General features: G+C 48.9%; 1 protein-coding gene across 1 annotated transcript; it reads left to right on the top strand.

The window, feature by feature from the left end:
• The first annotated feature begins 12,146 nt into the window (after positions 1 to 12,146).
• Positions 12,147 to 21,562, top strand: LOC128881394 (uncharacterized). Its single transcript, XM_054132403.1, has 12 exons — positions 12,147 to 12,236; positions 12,438 to 12,525; positions 12,602 to 12,871; positions 16,237 to 16,503; positions 16,628 to 16,966; positions 17,084 to 17,203; positions 17,272 to 17,447; positions 17,546 to 17,837; positions 17,918 to 17,999; positions 18,249 to 18,393; positions 18,470 to 18,659; positions 18,749 to 21,562. Exons 2-12 carry the CDS (start codon positions 12,438 to 12,440, stop codon positions 18,898 to 18,900), a joined length of 2,121 nt encoding a protein of 706 aa, XP_053988378.1. The 5' UTR covers positions 12,147 to 12,236; the 3' UTR covers positions 18,901 to 21,562.
• The last annotated feature ends 169 nt before the right edge of the window (positions 21,563 to 21,731 follow it).

Here is a 21,731-nt window from a genome sequence, read left to right as displayed (position 1 = left end):
ATTCAGCATCGGAAGTGGACGAACTTTTGGAATTTTTTAGATCCAAGCGATCCATGACTTCGATGCACAATTCGAATCGGATAACGCGTACATAGTAAATCGAGATAGTCGGAATTGTGATGCTCACGATTGGAAATCGACGGCATGAACGGTACATCGCGTAACGAATCGCGCGGCGCGACTAGTTTGGTAACTCGAATAGATGGCCGATTTAAACCGTTGCTCGGTCAACTTTTCCTCGGCCCCATTCTGGCTGACCCTGGACGAAGTTCAAGGCGAAACTTCGAGACGAAAACGGACCGTGAACTCGTTACCGTGCGACCTACAATCGTGCCGGTTTATTAAACCGCTTCATCGATCAATTTAGAAATGGGCGAGTTTCCGTTATCTAGTACACCACTTTTCCATCGACTTTGCTCGCACCTAGCAATGGGATTTAATCGTGCTCGAATCGCGTCGACGTAAGAAATTTATATAAAACGTGCCACGCGCTATAATACGAGTATCGCGTACGCCGGAGAAATAGCACGCGTAACGCATCTTTCTTACGAGGGAGAAAAACCTCGGGATAAAACTATCGAGCCAGCTGCCGGTTTTTCATCGTCGAATGAGTTCCGAGTTCACGTTCGCCGCGCGTCACGTCTCAGATTGCTAAGACAGGCTCGCGGTTCGTTCCGCGTCCACGAGAGGCCCGCGTTATTACAATAATTTCCGCCGACTACGACTGCTCATCGCGTATCGCGATTCTTTCGCGAGATCTCACCCCGAGGGGGACAAATACACCCATCGCACGGGCATGAGACGAACTTGACGCCGAGATTGCCTGTCTGCCCTTTGCATCCTCGGCCACCCAGTCGAAGCAATCTATCAACTTTTATCTGTGAGATCATTTCCGTGAAACGTTCGTTTCGCGGAGAAAGATGAAGTAATCGTTCTTATTCTCGAACATATTTTTAAGGATGTTAATAATTCGGTAGCGACGACCTGCAACGCTCGTCGCGGATGAAGAATTTCTTACGATTAAATTCCAAACGTTGACGGCTGTAAACGAAGCATGTAACCACTTGCAACGGGGACGCGTACAACGACGTTTATACCTCGTTCTTTGTCGTGGTTCGTTAAACTTCCTTTGATTTTATTTATTTTATAAACTAACGGTCGACCACCTTGGTAATAGCGCTTAACGATAACGATCCGCGTCGATGTATGGTTTCCTGCGAACGAAAGACTCATCGACGGAGAAAGGCTGTGAGAAGAAGAAGCGCTCGAGCAAGACTCCCGTTTTCGTGTTCGCGTAACGGTAAAGCCTCCTGGAAAAGAGGTCGAAACCGAACGTTCGAAAAATTTCGGGGTTACGCAACCGCCTCGAGTACCGAGGCGATTAATCGTTTCGTGAACACCCAGTCGCATCCCGTGGCTCGTGAACCGGCGTATCTCATTTCTGTGCATCTCGAATCCGGGGCGCACCGTTACTCTCTCTCGTTTGGCTCTTTCGTTGGAATTCAAGGAAAAATCTTGATCGATCCTAATCCTCGGGTGTTACCTTTCCTAATCGTTTCGTTACTTTTATAACCTCTGAGTAGATGGTCCTCTTCCCAAGAGGAACTTTCAAGCCTTCTCGTTCCTACCTTTGAAAAATGTTGCTTTAACGCCGATAATTTCATTGCTCGAATACGACGGAAGATCCCGGCTTCGTCGGATTAAACGTCACGGAATCAGCGAACAGAGAAACTGAAATCTGCGACAAACCGCGGAGCGGAACAACGATTGCAAGGCTCGAGGTTTAATTAAGAGAGGCGCTGTACAATTCCGCGGGTAGTGATTGCCTTCTAATTTAGTATTCCACGAGGACGAACGCGGAAAGGGTTGCCAAGGGAGAGAGTATCTCGGTAATGGAGCATCGCGCGGTTATTTGCAGCCGGTGGTGGAGGTACGAAGCGCGCCTGCGGATTGATTACAAGGTATGCAGTCGTGCCAGTAGCGGACAGCAGCTGCATCTGGCTAGGAGCGACGGAGTAGAAATCGGAGTGATCGCGACGTTGGATGGCGGTACTGCGCGGAATTTATTCGTCGCTGCACTTGAAACGATATTTTATTTAAACTAAAATTAAGCGTCGCATTTAAAGAGTATTTAAACCACTCCTATACGCTAAAGTTCCGGTAAATCTTTCTGTATATACGTTAAAAAAAGAAACACGGCAACGAAATACGGTAGATCGCAGCAGTACTTGCTGCGATCGCCGTGTAGATCGCGCCCGTAGCTTTTCTAGTCTATCTTAAAGTTTTTCCTCTGGTGAGCCGGTCGTGCCGGTCTTGCCAGCTGATCCCTCGACTCCTTTATTATTCCGCGGTTCGTATCGAGTATTGCGAACCATTTGCTCGATTCGATTCCTTTCCCGAGATGGTAATGAATATGCACGGGAATGCGAATCGACCCTCTCCTAGCATCTCCGCTATTTTTGTTAACATTGAAAATTGATCTCGCGGCTACGATCCACCAGCTATCTTCGAACCGTAGAAACCGGTACGCGTTCAACTCTCGTCTAATTCATCCTCGGTTTTTCTCCTAACCGCGGTATATCTGACTTTCGCGTTTTCAATTTTAGACGATTACTGCTTCGAGCGATAATAAAAAATTGTGGTCACCGAAAACGAAGCGCGCCGAAACTGTCTAGCAGGCGAGAATCGAGTCCAGCGTCGTTGTTTAAATCGTTCGAATACGGGAGAACCGTTTGCAATTTCCTCGAAAATGTTTCAGAAGGAAATCGTCGTCTTCCAAGTTTCGTCTCGCCGCGTCCTTGAGACTCGATCATAGAGTCGCGTTCATGCTTTCGCAAACCCGAGAATGATACCAGAGAGAGATCGCGTGGCGTTTCTGCGGCTTTCGCGTTACGTAAACGCGATCGCGATTACCTCTAACTCTCGTAAGCGCGGTGAAAGTACATCTTCTCTACCTTCCACCCGACATTGACCCGCTTTTTCAGCGACCGTGAAACAGACCCTGAGAACTTTCTTTACGCAAACGCACGCGGTTTTGTGGAATGATCCTGAAAGCGGTGCTCCGAGAATTACCTGCTCGGGACGCTTTCGCCCGTTAGAGAATCGTTGCTTGTAAAAGGTTACTCGAAAGCACCTCGATCGCTGCGATGTTCCGTTCCGTCGATCTTTGGAACCCCCGACAGTATGCCTGGCTGCCGCTGCTGTAAAATAAATTTCATCGATCGTCGATCGAAGAGAGGAAAGGCACGCTGGAATGCAACGCTAACTCGCTTTACTATCGTCTTAACGGTCGTTATCCTTCCACGAATCGGTAATTACGCGAGTTAATAAACGAGTTAGCTACCGATCGGCTACCAGAGTAACCGCGAGGTCGTCCCCTGGGCTAATCGAGGATTCTAACGTTGCCTGTCTGGCAGGAAATGGATTCGAGCGAGGAAATATTCTCGCAACGAAGCCTCGAGCATGACTCACCTATCGATTCTCGTGTACATTCCTCCGCAGGAACCATCTACGTCCAGATCGACGAGTTTCCGATGTTGCTTGTCATCCGCATAAGAAAATAACGTTATCGAGAAATCGGGAAACACGAACGATGGATGACATCGAGAATCCTTAATAGCAAATTAAGATAGTAATTTCTCCGAAACATCCCCCTTCTGCATAATTTCTCGGGGGCTCGTTAAATCGTTGCACCCGCGACGTAGATCAAGGGGGGAACAGGACCCTTGGTATCGAGACCGTGCATAGACGTCGGGCATGCTACCCCGGGGATCATTAGTTTCGAATCTCCGCCGGTGGCAGAGGTTGGAATGGCGAATTTAAAAGAAATACCCCGGACAAGCGGTTTCGTGTAACCGAGATCCACGGATCCTCTTCGCCTCGTTCACCTCCGGCTCCACCTCCGGGCTCCGTCTGGCGTTCTTTCTTAGGTTGGTCGTCCTCTTCCTTCGCCGCCCGCGCATCCTTGTCACGAAGCTCGGTGTTGCGGTAGATCGTGTCCTTGAGCGGTACATCTCCAGTTCTCTTCCTCGGGGTCCTTTTTCCATCCTCGTCCGTTCCTCCTGCCGGCGTAGCTCCTCCTTTCTCGCTCGTGGCTCGCCTATTCCTGGCCACTCCATTTGCATCGAGCAACAAGAAGAAGACAAAGGGAAGGGAACGAAAGAGAGGCCGAGAGATCCGCTTAGACGGTCGCGGACGGAAAAATCGCGGAACACGAAAGCGAGCCGCTCGTGCATCGGGGGAAGAAGACAAAATGTCGCGGGAGACGGTTTTACATGGCCGTGGCTACGTAATATCTCCTCGCCGAGTCGAGCTGCGCCGCGAAGGCATGCAGCAGCCGACCGGATGTTGCGTGGTCGGCTGGGATCGTTTCGCGACTAAACTCGTGTCTTGAATTTGCAACCGACGGTTTCTGCGTGTTGCCAGCCATCCGATAAGCCTGCGGCTCACGGATACCCGGTGGCTCGCTTTTTACACGGATCGCGATTCGCGTTCTCTCGTTTTGCCCGGGGATTATTTAATTTACTCGTTTTCTTCTTGCGCGTCCCAAGCGCAAACGAAAAACTTTGAGGCGAGGATCCTCGCGAAGAAGGAAACGGTGACGAAGAATCCACCTCTGCCCGCATATTCAGCCAGCCGGAACGTTGAAAGCGAGAAACAATGTTGCGTGTTTGCGGTCCGTTTCGCTCGACAACTTTGTAACACGGCCCTGAACTCGGATGAATTCCGATTCGAGAGGACTAGCGTCCGCAAAACCGGAGCCGAAAGAAGCGCGGCTGCGGCCGCGATCGAAGTCACCCCTGTAGCTCGTAGCCGCGATGTCGCGGAACTTTTACCGCGCGTACCTCGCGTAATCGAGTCACGTTAGGTCGCCACTGTGCCGTCAATGTAACGGGCCACCCGCAGTCGTCTTGCTCCCGCGACTCTACATACCTGTACATATTATGACCAGCAGCCCTTCCTCGGAATAACTCGCTTTGCGGTTCCTCGTCCGGAGAAACCGCGCGCCATTGTCTTGCTACGAGCTTCCGCGATTCTCTGGGACGCCACATAACGGAGCCCGTGTTCCTCGACGGTTACAAAGTGAACAGTAATGTTCGACAAACTCCTCTTCTGTACTTCCTCTAACGTATCCTCGCGCGTTCTTTTCCGCGAATGGCAAGGTCGACCCGCTAACGAATCGAAATGCGAAACCTTGTTTTTCTTACGCTACGTGTCTTTTCTTAGTTGTTCCAAATTGATCGTCGAACGTTTGCACCGCGATCTAAAGTCACGCCTTTGCGATGAAAAAAAAAAGTATATTCTTAACAACGTATCCTCGAATAAAATTTACACTTAAAAACAAAGCCGGCGACGTAACTCGAGTCTTCGTTAGAGATGCGACGTGTTCCCCAATAGTCGTCGCAATTTCTTTGTCTCTAGTAGCGTTAAGTGGTACCTCGAGCGAGACGTCTACCCATTCGATATGTCTTAAAGGCTACTTTGTTGGACGGGTGCCATTTTAGCCCACTTTCGCCTCTCCAGCAGTCGAGTAAACACTGTTATTCGCTGAAAAAGTGTAGTACTGTGTTTCCGAAGCAGAACTTCCATAGTTACGGACCGTGACGTCGTCTACTCGAGATTCCTTCGAAAGGAATCGAACCATTGCAACCGACGATTTACCCCGTCCTCGAACGATAAGTAACCTTCCGACCCTTTCGTCCTTTGATCGAACAAAAAAAAAATAAAGGAAACGCTTCGTCGAACCCTAGAACCTTAGATTCGCGATACATCCGGGCGGCCTCTTTTTCTCTCGGAAGAAAATACCTGTTGGCGTATCGTCTAACCACGGAAGATTGCGAGTCGAGGCTCGATTTTCAAGGAATGGAAGGACTGGTAAAGATGGTCTCGGTCGAACGTTGCTATGATTTTTGCAATCTGTCATTCTGCCCGAGCATCGAAGCGTATCGCTTCGGGGAGCATCGAAGAAAGACTCCAGACTTTCCTGGAATCTCGTTACGGCAGGATACCGTGAAGGGTCGCCGAAGGAATTTCTATCCGCGTAATTTTTTGCTGAGAAACACTCAAACGAAATGGAAAATTGACGCCAAGAATTCGTAATAATCGATTCGCGTAAAAAAAAAAAGGGAATGAAAGACTGTTTGTCCGCTCTTCGCTTCCACAACAGCCCCCGTTCCGACTCGAAACGACCACGAAGACAACCTCGACGTTACAACTGCTAATTACTTTCAAGATTTATCGAGATCGGTCCGCGAGCCTATGTTCCTACGTTGAATCGATCGTTATCATGAACCGGGTCCAACGGCGAACTTGTACGTGGACCAACCCTCGAGTCTCTCGATTGATGGGATCGTCGCAACGGAGACGAACTTGTTTCTCGACGAAACTACTCCGCGTGCGATAATTAAGGCTCGTTTACGTGGATGACTTTATCGCACGCCGACGTATCCAACGTCTGGAAAGATAGTTTCTTCGTTCGAGATAGCTATTCGAAAGACGTCGCGCGCTTTGTCAACGTTCGAAGAAGTTGAACGAATAACCGAAGCGTTTCGGACGCTTAATCCAGTGGGACGAAGACACGAGATATTCGAGAAGATCGACACCGTAAATACGACTCTAGACCGAGAAGTGCACTTTCTCACGGAAGGCGAAGCTAGATTCCAGAAATCCGCGGTTTATACGATCGGCGAATCGTTTGGCAAACGACGTTGCTCGTCCATCGCGTCGATGGAGATCATCCGACCGATGGCTACTGAAAAGAGATTCAGGGAGGGAATCTAACAACTCGAACGTCGATTTACGTGCCTTCGTTGTTTATGAATCTCTTATTCTCCGAATGGGATATCCACTTGGATCCTTTGCAGTTGCTCCGTTTTCTGTGTCTTCCCTTTCTCATTACTTATGAATCTACTCGTCTGCTACCGTTCACCACCGCGGAGATGCGCTCGTAAATCAGATTCTCTGAGTTCACCGTTGCGGGGATCGTATCGCGATAACCCGGTGAATGCCAGCCTTATTTCGAATCGATCTCGATCCCCCTAGTCAGTGTTTCGAACCTGACAGCAATCGCGATTGTTATTTATATAGAACTCGATCACGGAGGATGAAAAGACGGTAGGATTTCACAGGGTGAAACGATCAAACTTGCGATCTACGATGATTCTGTGAAAACTTTCTTACCGTTATCGACTGTTGAGCGAAGAGTTGACGCGGGAAAATGTACGAGCAACGTTTTCCTTTACCGTTCGACCCGCACCCACGTAGCGTCTCGCCCCTCGCTCGAGGATAAATTTATTTCTCGCGACCGGTTGCGTGGGACTAATCTTTACGCTCGTGCACGCGCCCTCTCCCCTGGCCCTCGAAGGTGATCAATTTATCACGAACGCGGAGGTGCTGTCACGGTGGGAAACGTTGCGTCGATGCCGCGTGAAGTGGCCCCCGAGCAAGAGGAGCGAAGGATCATTCGGTCGAGTCATCGCTATCGCGGGATCGACCGCATGTAAAATACGCGAATACCACGCGGTCTGCCGGAAATAATAGGTGGGGCGAAATCAGCCGACGGAAACGATGGTATCTGGCCACGGCATATTCCGACGCCTACCCCCTGAATTCCATTCGAATGCCCTTTCTCCTCCGCTAATTCGCGCCGTTGAAAGCATTGATCCGAAACAATCGCGAACTCGCGTTAGAGAAATGGCCAAATGCCATGGTTGGGACGTTCATCTCGATCGGCGGATACGGAGCCGTGAAAATCGACCGATTGATATACGAGGCGGTGTTGCGGTGATCAGGAAAAGGGTCGAACAGGACGTCTCGAAGACTCGTTAGCGAAGAGTGGATGCGTCGCGGACAGCACTCGCGGCGCCGCGGCGTGTTCGCGAAGAAGAAGGCTACGAGCGAGCGAAGCCATTAATCCACGGAACGGTGACGTTCCAAGGAGCATAAATCTGCATGTTCCGGTAGCGGTGCGCAAGCAGGACTATCCTGCCGCGTACGGGGTGCATGATCGCGAACGCGATCATACGCTCCAAGAGTTTATCTCGATGCGCGGATCGGATTTGTTCGCCGGTCGCGATGACCCCGTGGCTCGAGAACCGGCCGAGCGTATTTCTCTCGAATTATGCGCATGGGAACGCGACGAACGCGCTCGAAAATGGTTGAAACCGAACCGTGGGTGAACTATTTCCTCGAACGGCGTCCGTCGAATCAACCGTTACCCCGCCGCGCAATTTCTCGGTAATCATCGTCGCGGATAACCGTCGATCGACACACTTTTCGTACGGCCGATTAGACGGGACAGGGAACGGGCACGAAACACTTTGGATCAATTTGAAGTCAGAGACCCCTGCCAGCTTTTGCATGCTCGTGTACACGCGCGCGTGTATGCGTCACTCGTCGAGTGTATTTTATTCCGTGAGAGATCGTTACGTTATCCAAACTACGCGCTGCTGACACGCTTCTTCGGAATTTTCTGGGAACTGAGCCGCACGGGAACTGACCGCATTCGATTGCCATTGAATTCGTAATGAGGCGACGGAACCTCGTACAAATCAAAGTTGAAATCGTAGTTACCGCAAATGATTCGTATGTAACGTTGATATCCTATCGATTGTACTCGTATTTAACATTTTTTTTTTTTTTTGTTTAAATACGATACGTAATTTTAACGATACGTCCATTTACGACCGAACACGAGACCTCGTAACAGGGTAATTGATTCTTCGCGAGACCCTAAGAAGATCCCATCGCGTAATTGCACGGAGGGATCGCCGCTAGTACTTGGCATAATCCAGAGAAAGCGGTCGTGACTTCGTAATTAACCACCGCCAAGAAATCCCGATTCTAATAAGTACGGGTAATCCACGCTTATCTGCTTTAACGATTAACAATTTACTGGGATCGTTCGATTAAGTTCGAATCGAATGTAACCGTTAATCGTCGATGTGAAGTTTACATCCACTTCAACGTCTTTCGGCCTTTAAGCGATCGCGGATAATGAAACGCGAGGAATGTTCCGTGCGAATAACGCACGGATCGCTATGCCATCCAGTCGTTGTCCATTTCATCTAGAAGAATGCAATAGTTTGCGCATCGGCCAATTAGTTCTCGAGGGCTCGAAGTCAAAGCTCGATTAGGTCGATGAGAGATCCGCCGTTACGTCCACGGAAGAACGCGTCGCTCGCCACCTGCGCGCATGTAATTAAATCGTTGATTCGTTTAACGAACGCCGGATAGCATTTAATTGCCTCGGTGTGGTCCGTCGCGGGACGCTTTTTCATCGACGAGGAGGAAAATCGTGGTCACCGAGCTCGCGGACCCGATAAATCACTTTCGACGGCCTGTTTAATATTGATGATTCGATCGGTTCCTAGCCTCGGGGAGGCCGTGGATCTTTGAAACCAGTTCGTTACCAGCGGACGAGTTAATAAGGAGGATAGGACTCGCCCGTGGCGATCTCGTCGACGAGTCCCAACGATGCGGAGGAACGCCTCTGCTAAACCGGAGCGCATTTGTTACGAGATCATTGTGCCTAGTCACGACTCCGGGAACGAAAGCCGAGACAAATGGAAATCCGTGCGGCGAGCAGAGCCGTGCCGCGGCAGGCCGTGATTCACGAAGTGATTTCGAGCTCGAGGATAGCCTCGACGATAGTCCCGTGGACCTCGACCTTTCATAAAGAGGATAATTAAATGCCTCGGGCCGCGTCGCAACGGTGCCCAACTCCAGATATCAATTATGCTTCTCCGAGCAATCGGTGGATCTTCTTTAGGCCGATATATTTCGAGCCGAGAGTCGCGATCCATCGATAGGTCGTGACGGAAGGTTCGATGTCAATCGACGCGACAGTTGACCCATGCTTCGATGGAAGCAACGGTTGTTTTCGTTTTAGACGCGATCCGAGAAGTTTGTAAGACGCTGGTCCACGATTCGGCGAAACGAATCGAATGTCAGAGGCGAACTTGCCGATGTATTATCTGCGTTGGCACTGGCTCGCGCAGCGTTGGCCAGCTTATTTGCTCGAAATAGGTTGATCCGATTAATAATAATAGCTTTATCGAGCATCGGTTGAATAGAGGAACCTCGAATTGTTCCCGATCCGAGCGGCAATCCACGAGGCCTGCGGAATTAAAAGACAATGCCTCTACGGAGAGGTTCGCGCGGTCTGGATTGGGAAGATTTCTCATCGCGCGAAGCGTACCCACGCCAATCACCGGACGCTACGCGGATCTCGTTTATTAAAAACGAAGCCCCGAATAAAAAAGAGGAGGCCGAACGAAGGTTCCGGAAGCGGCGTAGTTCGCGTAACGAAGTACCGGAAGCAACGATCTCCGCTGGCAGAGCCTTGAAAACCCGTGGAACGTCTCGCGAGAACTCGTTAGCCGAGTTCCTCCGCTCGTATTCACGGCTAGGGGCCGGTTGTGACGTAAAGGTCAGGGATCCGTGTGCGCGCGAAACGACATTTCCTGCGAGCGTAACGAGGCGAAGACAATGCTGCGCGAGAAATTCACACGTATGCTACGTTTACGAGGTCTTTGAGCACTTTACGCGTCTCTCGGCTCATTTTAATTAAGGTTCAAACCACTGCAGCGAAATAGCATACCTTGCCACCTATGGCCGAGTCTCTCAGCCACCAGGATTCGTCAAACTATATTCTACTAGTATGACTGTTTCCAGATTTTCTCCCACAGGCGTCTTTCCCTGTAGCAACGAGGGAAGTCGAACGCTACCCCCATGTAGAAATCCCAGACGTTCAACGGAAACGTGTCGCGTGACACCCACGGGGGTGTCTCGTCTCTCGGAAAGAAAATAAATATCTCGGAGTCGAAAACGTTTCGCGTCCGTTCGCACAGGCCAACGTATCGAAACGAAATTAACGCAACATCGAACGGTAACGCGGTGATAAAGCATCGCGTTTTCCGAACGGTAGACGTACCGAGTACCTCGAGTTCTTTCAGGTAACACTCTCGACCCAACCGCGGCGGAAGAAGTCCACGGTTCTTTTTCCAGTTTCTTTCCCGCCAACCGCGGTGAGAGCATTACTCTTCGCGGCAGTGCAGCAACCCGTCTGTCAAGTGAACCAAAGCGAATTCCTCGTTGTTAGCGGTTCCACACGCGTCGACCACAGCTTTACCGCGATGCTCGCGAGGGTGGCGATGACGCGCGTTCGCTTCTGTCCGCGGTGAGTTTGCGAGTTACTTACGATTCGTCGCGCGAAACCACCGCCGAACACTGTATTTCGATTCGTGGATATCGCGATTCAAAGCTCGTCGAAGCCCGCGGCTGTGGGGCGGATCGAGAAAGGCTCGAAGAGGGAGGAGAAGGCGAAGGCTCGCGCTGCACCTTCGACCTCGGTACGAGCCACGACAAAGCCCTCTTCCTCTGTTACACGGTCCTCGGTTATTCTAGGCACGATGACCTCGAACCGAGGCTACGAAACGCTAAGCCTAGATCATCCTCCGGAGGTCTATCGCGCCGTTATTGCATTACGTTAATTTCGGTCGAGCAATCTCGCGTCATTTACGTGCTGCCGCAATTACCAAAGGGTGTACGTCGCATGACCCGGAACGTGTTCCGAGTCCCTCGATTTTCAGAGACGGCACCGCAAACGGACGGCGATCAACGCGGAATGTCTTCCCATTAAGTTGGAAATGAGACCTTAAGGGGCCATACCCGCTTACGAGAGTCGAAGACGTTCGTCGTTTGTCTCCGACTCGACGCCTAAATCCCGAAAACGGAGATTTTCATTCCTCGTAGGTAGAAGACATTTTTCAAGAGCAATTTGCCTCCACGACTGCGAAAATAAATATTCGATAAAGTATGCAAAGTAGAACGTGGAGATCATTCGCGGAAAACAGAAATTGAAATCGATCCGCGTAATGGGCGATCTCGAGGTAGCCTGTGCGCGCGTGTAAACAGACTTCCGAGGATCGAACGAAGAAAGAAACGAGCGAAGCTGCATAATACCGAGGCTAACGCGACCGTCTACTTCGGAGCAGCGATGAATCGCTCAATCGACCGCGAGGAAAAACGCGGTCGGAGCCCGAACGAGGAAACGATCGATCGTAAATAAGTTTCGTTGCGAACGGAGGAGCGCCGAAGTAGCTCTGGTGAAAGAGGAGCGAACAAGCCGGGGTGTTGGTAGCCGAGGAAACGACGCAAAAAGCTTGGAGAAGAAGAGATCCAGGAAGCGCTCGGTTGGCGTAACGCGATACGAGCAAAAGGCGCGCGGGAATCCGGTGACTTGCGTGTTTCCAGCTCGCACCGAGAGCGAATTACTTGTCCGATGCCAGCAATCTCGAGCGACTTGCTCGCGACAGGATTCGCCTCTTAGCGTTTTCGCGAACGTTTTATTCTCAAGGAGATTGATTCTTCGCTCGCTTTACGACGAGGTATAGAGACTTGACTCGTAACCGAAATCCTCTTTGCTTGTTTTGCAGATGGGTTCGTCCGCGATAGGAACGATAGCGACCATAACCGCGAGCGTGACGCTCCTGACCCTGGTCACCGTCTCTCAAGCTGCTCTGGGTAAGTGTAACGTTTCCACTCGTGGTATACTGCTCTATACTTTATATACAAAGAACAAATCACGTTCACTTTTCAGCTAGAACAGCGTTCGAAAAGCTGACGGATTACGATTACCGCGGGACCACTTATTATAGCGTGCGGAATCTCTCGCTGTACGAGTGCCAAGGATGGTGCAGAGAGGAAGCGGAATGTCAGGCAGCGGCCTTCTCGTTTGTCGTGAATCCTTTGGCGCCGATGCAGGACACCCTCTGCCAGTTGCAAAACGAGACGGCTGCGACGAATCCTGCCGCACAGCCTCAAAGGGCTGCGAACATGTACTACATGACGAAGCTTCAGATCAGATCAGGTGAGCGAAATGGAAACAGACCGTGCAACCGATTAGACCAACGACCATCGAGAAAGTGTCGAGTAATTTAAAAAAAAAAACCTGGCAAACACCATTTTCTGGAAGCGTTTAAGAGTTTCTAATCTCCGTGCACCTGTGTGGGAGGTTGGATCTTCGAGAACTTAGGCGGTCCGGTATAATCGAGCCACCAGCACGACTTCGTTAATGAACGTTAATACCTTCGCGCCTCCTGCGCACCTTTGCGCTGAGGACTAAATCCTTTCGAGACCCTGTCCCCGGTCGGAACAATGGTGGGGCGACAGGATGCTGAACAGGTAAAAGGAAACTCCCGCGATAAGCGGGCGGGCCGAAGAGAACGGGAAGGTGCGATAATCCGGGTTTAGATGCTAGCGGCAAAGTCGCCTGGGAGCAGGTAGATCTGCAAATAAACCTGGGTAGCCGGTAGCTTCTGGTCGAGAGGAAGGTTGTTTGACCGCGTCTCATTGTGACCGAGTTCGATGATAATACCGTGCAAACAATATTTCGATCCTCCCTTTCGAGTAGACAGAGCATTTTCATTTACGCGAGAGAAATAGACATTTCGAGGAAATTGCAAAATTAACATCTTTCTCGTAATCGATCTTCAAATACAACATCGAATCGTTCGTACGCGTTAATTAAAAATTCATGAAAATTAAGCGACGATTTGAACGATCTCGAAGCGCTACAACCTTCGAGATAAAGACACAAATATCGATGGTCTTTATCGAGTTGCCGATCGACGGTAAATCGAAAACAAATTGAAGAAAGAGTGAAAATGTCGAGCAACCACGTTCCGTGCGTCACTTTTGATTTGTCTAAATTTCCAAATGTACAAAGTGTCCTCTTTTGTCCGCGACAACTTTCACGAAATGGCATCGGGCCACCAGCCCCCAGGGGTTAAATACAAAGAGGTCTCCTTTCCCAAGCCTGGACGGCCAGATTTTTACGAAAACCGGAAAGTCTACAAATTTGCCAAGGAGGGGGACCGCCGGTTGGTGGCAAACAATAAAAGATCTGCTGGTACCTTTCGGATGGTGTGAAGGATGCTTTAAGCACGGTCGCCGGCGGTAAACAGGTACCTGCAAGGGCGCGTCGAGGTGTCGAAAAGATCCCAAGGGGGTCTAAGAAACCCCTAATATTGGTTTAACGAGCCTGCTGGTACCTTCGACCCTTGAAAGTATCTCGGGTTGATCGTAAAACCCGCTCGGGCCGGGGTTCACGCTCGAAAGAACGACGAAGGACTTCGAGGAAGGTCTCCGTTTCTACGAAACGCGCGATTATCTCTCGGCGAGGCGCCTGGTGACCAGGATGGCCGGATGGGAACGATGGGACACGATCCAGGATAACGCGAGTGTCGTCTCTTCAGAAATTTGTTTACCGATTTCTGAAAGTTCAAACGTTTAAATACGCGTGCAAAGCTTGGAAATCAGATTGTTTCTGTGGTGCACGTTTTCGCTCGAAATCCTTCCTTTCTTAAAATAACCTTTCGGAACGGTAGAGACTCCGTCATCGAGGTCCCGACTCGTTGAGAATTCGCACGGCAGACTACAGCGTTTAAAAGTTGGCTCGCCGCGAAATTTACGTAACGCGCGTCCCCCATCCCGTCGTTTAATTCGAGGATTAAAACGATTCGCGACGATGATTAATTTTAGCCCGTTCCATGAGTCACGCGTGACAGAGTTCAACGTCGGTTCACTGCCAACTAAAACATTTCCAGCGGACAGAAATCGCGAAACGCTCCCTCGTCGCCCTCAGGATCGTTGTCGTCCGCGGCTCCAGGACGTCTAAGAATAGTCCCTGTCGGAGAATCTCGTAGTTTATTTTTGAAGACTCCGGGGACGCGATACTCGAAACGCCTCTGGAACCCACCTAAATCTCTGTTAAAGTATTTCTTCGAGATGCGCCGCGTAAAATCGAGGAAAACAGCTATCGGAAACGATGCCAACCAACGAAACGAGCTCCCATCGACTGCTACCGTTTGTCGATCTTCTTATACTTGAAACAAGGGACATGCTCCATTTAGTTCCAAGTACTTGTCGTTCTTTTACATTTTTTTAGCGCGATGAACAAAGTCTCGAAATAAAATTCCAATTGTCTTGGCGCTGCTCGAACAACCAGTGCCATTGTATCGACGCGACGGGTATTTCGGTGGTCGTCGATCCTTCGGTTGCGATCAAGAATTCGCACGGTCGCGGTGAATCATCCGTGTCGGAGTCACGCGTCGGTTCGTTGGCACCATCCCGTTCGTTGTCGTTGTCGTCGTCGTCGTCGACATTAGCGCCGGTTTCGAGGGCGGAACGAAAAAAAAAAATTGGAACGGGCAGCCAGGTTCTCCGCCGAAATAATACGTATATATAGAATGATTATAGAAACTGGGACAAGCTACAACTCTTTTGTAAGAGAGGATATGAAGGCTACTTATGAAAGATATAAGTTACAGGATAGATTCTAGAGAAAAAGGCACTGGTTACGCATCTACCTCGGAAACGAACAACAGCCTCCTGTTCCTGTATCTATATTAAATTCACCCTGTATACGTATCAGCGTTCATCTGCCAAAAACCCGTGCAGGATCCTACGTCAGAATGCCGATCGAGCGGAGCGCGCGATATAAGGGGATGCCAAGTCACATGTGCGCTCGCTCGTGATTTCAGCATAGCCACGAGCCACGAACCGCGAGCGGTAACCGTGCTTCGTCTCGCGGCCGCAAAATATTCCTCTTCGCGTGACCGACCATCCGAAAAATTCGCCTCACTTCCACGGATATCCGCCGGATATATAACCGTTCCTCGATCCATACACCGGCCGTTCTCGCAAATTCCGACCTTCTTACATATTTCGTTTTTCCAACCTAATTAACGAGGTACTCGACTCTTAACAACTAACCGAATCGCATTGTAGACGCCACTGAGATGTTAATTAGAACAAAGTTAAAAAAGAATATGTTTGTCGTTTCGATGGCAAATTGGGCTAAAACGACACCGGCACCAAGTTTGTATTCGTATCGAGTATCGTCGGTGGGCTGGCACAGGTGTTGGCGTCTGAAATTTATATCGCATAAATAAGCCTTACGCAACGCGAAAGCACACCCTGCAGAGTCTGTGCACGCTACGTCAGGTGTGCAACCGTCGCGTCTGCGGTCAGGCGTATCCACGTGTTCTGACTCTCTGTAAACAAAAATCTCTCGCACGTCATAAAATTATACGATACAACCTCACCTGTCGAAGTTCGCAAGATCTGTATCTAGAATTTCATGATCAATTTTACGTCTATTGTTTGTTCGTTGTTTGCGTCATCTTCCAAATATCTGGGATGAACGACTAAAATTTGGTTGTCGTTTTCCAGAGAACGTTTGCTTGCGGCCATGGTCATTCGAGAGGGTCCCGAACAAGATGATCCGTGGCCTGGACAACGCGTTGATTTACACGTCGACGAAGGAGGCCTGCCTCGCGGCTTGTCTGAACGAGCATCGTTTCACCTGCCGTTCCGTCGAATACAATTACGTAACCCTGCAGTGTCATTTGAGCGACTCCGATCGAAGAACCACCGGTCAATACGTGCAGTTCGTGGACGCCCAAGGCGTTGATTACTTCGAAAATTTGTGTCTGAAAGGTAAAATGAAACTGAATGAATGAATGAATGGTGAATGGATCTCTTGGATGGATACATCGGTTACGTTAGCGATACCGGAGTGGTTCGCGAGATCGGAATCCACGTTGAAATGCACAATTTTCAGGAAAAGAGGCGTGCAAGTCCCAGAGGGTCTTTCAGATGCCCAGAATCGGCGTGGCCGACGACAAGGTGGCGCAGTACGCGGGTCTGCATTATTACACCGACAAAGAGCTCCAAGTTCAAAGCGAATCCGCGTGCAGATTGGCTTGCGAGATCGAAAACGAGTTCCTCTGCAGATCTTTTCTCTATCGCGGCGCCCCTCAGGGATCGGCTTACAACTGCCAGTTGTTCCATTTGGATCACTGGACTCTCCCCGATGGTCCCTCGACGTATCTCAACGCTGAACGCCCTCTGATCGATAACGGCGAAAGGGTTGGAACGTATTTCGAAAACTACTGCGAAAGTGAGTTTTCGTCAATTTTCCAAATCTTCTCGATAAAATGGACCGAGCAGCCATTGGATCTGTTTTCTCGCGAACGTTTAGAGTAAGTTTGGTAACTTTGCGGGTGTTCGTTTTCAGAGGGTACGGGACCGATCGCCGATCCGCTTCCGGTCGTCTTCGAAACCACCGAAGACCCCACGATAAACAATCTCACGAGGAACGACATTAATTGCGACAAAACCGGTACCTGCTACGATGGTGCGTATCGCATTAGCCCTTGCGTCTTGTTATTTCTGTTGTAATTGAAAAATATAACGTTGTTACAGTATCGGTGGATTGCAAGGACACGCGAATCGCCGTTCAGGTTCGTACGAACAAACCTTTCAACGGCCGTATCTATGCTCTTGGGCGATCCGAAACCTGCAACATCGATGTGATCAACAGCGATCTCTTCAGGCTCGATTTGACCATGAGCGGCCAGGACTGTAACACTCAGAGCGTGGTAAGCGATCCAACGTCCATTTTCATCGATCAATGTTCCATCCACGTCCATCCACTCGAGTCCTCGAATTCTCTGTTCAAACTCTTTCTTTACCATAGCAGCGTGACGGTTTTCAGACTGGGATCTACTCGAACACGGTCGTCCTTCAGCACCATTCCGTGGTGATGACCAAGGCCGACAAGATATACAAGGTGAAGTGCACGTACGACATGTCCTCGAAGAACATCACCTTCGGGATGATGCCCATCAGAGACCCGGAAATGATCAGCATCACCAGCGCACCGGAAGCCCCTCCTCCAAGAATTCGCATTCTCGACAGCAGGACCAGGGAAGTCGAGACTGTGCGAATCGGAGACAAACTCACCTTCAGAATCGAAATCCCGGAAGACAGTGAGTTTTTTCATTTCCGTCGTTTACGGAAGTGCATCGATCGCGTGTTCGAGTTTGTAATTGTCTTCCTTCATTCGTAGCTCCTTATGGCATCTTCGCTCGCAGCTGCGTCGCCATGGCAAAGGACTCGAAGAGCACGTTCCAGATCATAGACGACGAAGGGTCAGTGATCACCGTTAATTAACTTGCGAGTGCATGCTCGATGACACGTAAATACAGACAAATTTGAAAGCCTGCGGAGATGTAATTTACGATGAAACCGCTCTGGAAATCGAAACGGCCTCTCTGTAAAATACGTTACCGCAAAGTTTCGGATTTCATTCTAACTTGCATGTCGACGAACATCCCTTGCTTTCCACGTACTATCGCGAGGTTGTACTCGGGATTAAAATGATCGTTGACTATATTCAGATGCCCGGTCGATCCCTCGATCTTCCCAAGTTTCACGCCGGACGGAAATGCTCTACAATCGATCTACGAGGCGTTTAGATTCACCGAGTCCTACGGCGTGATCTTCCAGTGCAACGTTAAATACTGTCTAGGACCTTGCGAGCCGGTAATTGAGCTCATTTAACATTCCAAAGACCGTTCTAAAGAAAAAAAATGAAATGAAAAAAATATGTTGATTACAGGCTGTTTGCGAGTGGGGTCGCGAATCGGTAGAATCGTGGGGTAAGAGGCGTCGAAGGAGCCTCGCGAACGCCACAGAAGAAAAGGCGGAGGACATGACGTTATCGCAGGAGATCTTGGTCCTCGACTTTGGCGACGAAAAGCAATCGGACTTCTTCAAGAGCGACTCTAGCATAGACTTCAACGAAGCTGGTAACTATAAATGTAGAATGACGTCAAATAGGAATAAATCCGTGTCGATGTGCAGAATGCATCAACGCATTGCTAAAAATCTGTTGCAGACAAAACGGTGACCATAGTCGAGCCCTGTCCGACCAAGACGTCCGTGTTAGTTTTGGGGGTAACGTGTGCCCTCCTGGTCCTAATCTACATCTCCACGATCTTTTGCTACTACATGAAGAAATGGCTGTCGCCTCGTAAAATGATGCCCTGAAATCTCACCTCGGTATCCGCGAGGAGCCGAGACGGCGGTGAAGAGGAAGAGGAGGAGCGCGATGGAAAACAACTCCGTATTAAAGTGCTAATTCGCCTATTCGCGTGACACGTCGCGTACACGTTACGAGATCACTCGCGCAACCGACGAACCCGAGAAACGCGTGTTCGCGTGGAAAAATTACGACAGCAATTCATATTAATCGCGTTTCACGTCGTATCCGCTTCCGAGAAGCAGAGGACGTCGATTCTTCCGCGCGAACAGCTGTGTTCGCTTCTCGATCCAAACAATTTCGGGTTTATCGCGATGCCCCTTGCGAGTATCGAACGACGACCATTGCGTCCAAACGCAGCCTCGAGTTCTAAATTTTGATTAGTACGACAAAAACGTCGGATAAAGTAATTGTACGCAGAGTCGCGACGACGATCGCGAGTCGCTTGCGCAACTCTCTCAAACGGACGTTTTCGTCGATGGTATTGAAACGGCACTCATTATAGAACACTTTAAATATAATTTCACGCGAACATTACGACGTTGCTGGTCGCGAGTGACGAGAATCACGAGGTTTTGCCGCTTGTGCAACGCCCTCGCGACGGGGAATAGTTTAAACGCGTTCAGGATCGATTTTATAGATGGTGATATATGGTTAATTACACGTCGGTTTCCAGATTATCTTTACAGGGAGAAGCTCCATCGCTTTACGCGTCTTATGTCTGATTCATTCCTTTATACATAATATTTATCGTGCATATTCGGATCTTATAGATCGCATACTGGGACGAAGATCGCAGGGATCTTGCGTGCAATATTTCGTGGCGAGTCGCCGGAACACGCGTCGGTCGTCGTCGAGACGATGAACCGATCGAAATCGAAAGAAACGTCAACGTCGAATTAAAAACAAAAGAAAGATTTCGCATTTGATCATCGTCGGCCGGACGAAAATTGTTCCTCGATCCGCGGATTAGTAAGTTCTTCTCTCTACGAGGTGATAGAGTTGAACAAATTCTGTTTCGAATTATCGATGAAAATTCCAGATAAATTCCACAGAACAAAAACGGATAACTTTTTACCTTTACGAATAAATCTGGTATTTTTACTCGTTACTCAAAACGAAATTTGCTCGACTCTGCGAAGCGACCAGGGACACCCTGACGACAAACGTTGTAATAAGTACATTTTATTTAAGGTCATCTTAGACACAGCTAACCGTCTTATCCCTCAAGGGCTATTTCTGATCGGGTTGCAAGGAGAGAACGAGACGAAACCAGCGACTGTCCCTTTACCCGCAGATTTATCGCTCTGCGTCGTTGGCTAGTGGAAGTGAAAGCAGAGATGGTCAAAAGTCGTAGAATTAAAACTAGTTCGAATTATGAGAAATTAAAGTGTTAACTATTCGATCGAATAAACGTGGCGAATAACTCGCTATACGCTGATTTTACTCGCCATCTATTATTCGAATCAAATTTTGTCTATCTCTGATCGATGGTGCCGCGATCGTTCGATACGGCTCTGGCTACCTTTTTCGTTCCACGGATATCGACTTGTAACCCGTATCAAGACTAGCGATATTTAAAGGTTCACGCTTCACTAACGTCTCTAACGATACAACTTAGCGTTTAAGTTAGGAAATAAACGGAACATGTAGGCATAGTTAAAAGGAGAGCGAGAAAACGAACAGAGAAAGATAACATTTCTCGAACGCGACGAGCAGTCTCGATCTCGAGGCAACCGGTGCTTTTATCGATCGTTCGAAAGTTTTCGCGTTCGATCAACGATTCGATCTCTTCGTAGATACAATCGTCGGTAGAAAATCCATCGGTAAATCTGCGTATGGAACAACTGGAAGGTTAATCGGGTCCATTCTGGTTTGGAACGTTAAGATGACGAAGCTGCGAAGAATTTTTTCGAAGAACCTGCTCTACCGATTCTGTTATAGCCATACGTGCAAAAGTAAAGGAACATATTAAATTTTAATGCCATAACCGTAACATAAATGTCATAATCCTGACGAAATTCACATGATCCCAGTGATACGGACACATCCTCCGAGTGAAAATGATTTGGAGCGTACGTTCGAGTTTACCGACGTTACAAAAATGCAAAAAAAAAAAGTCGATTTCTTTGCGGCGACAAACCAGAAAGGCCCCTCGGGGTACCGAGTCTACCATGAATCGACCACGGAATTAAAATCAGTGAAAGTTCGAATTCGATCGACGCGAGCTGCCAGAAAAACCGGCTTTTTGCAACGCTCGTAAGCGCAAATGTGTACTTTGATTCTCGGTATCTAACCACGAATACTCAAATACCAAATTTACACTCGAGATCATCGTCCAAGAACGATCGATCTTGAATCAAAGGTATGGCGAGGAACATCATAAATTCCATACGGCCTAAACGCCAACAGATTTTCGTAACCTTTCGGATCTATCTAGACAAATGTCGATCAAATTAACATTGACTTTTTATCGACTGTTCCTGACTGCATTGATTGGTACGACGATTAAAGTGGATTTTGGAAAGAGCCACCTCATCGAGGGTAGAAACAAATAAAGCAAATGTATATATATATTGGATCGTAGTAGGTATTGAAATGGAGACACGCATACACGCATCAATATCACATGTATTTGTACTCTATTTAAGTACGCGAATGTTTTAATAATTAAACGAAGAACAGTTTCGAAAGTACTTCTCTTCCCGTTATCTTCCTCGATACATGTGAGTAATAAGAACGATGCATATCGGTGATTTTCAAGCAATTCAGCAGGTTTGACGCGATAATATACTTCATTATCCGGTATCGTCACGATATTAATCCTTTCGCTAACAAC

Source organism: Hylaeus volcanicus, chromosome 8 (genome assembly GCF_026283585.1).
Source record: "Hylaeus volcanicus isolate JK05 chromosome 8, UHH_iyHylVolc1.0_haploid, whole genome shotgun sequence".
NCBI lineage: Eukaryota > Metazoa > Arthropoda > Insecta > Hymenoptera > Colletidae > Hylaeus > Hylaeus volcanicus.
The sequence above is the reverse complement of the archived record's forward strand: the minus strand, read 5'-3'. Positions and strand labels throughout refer to the sequence as shown.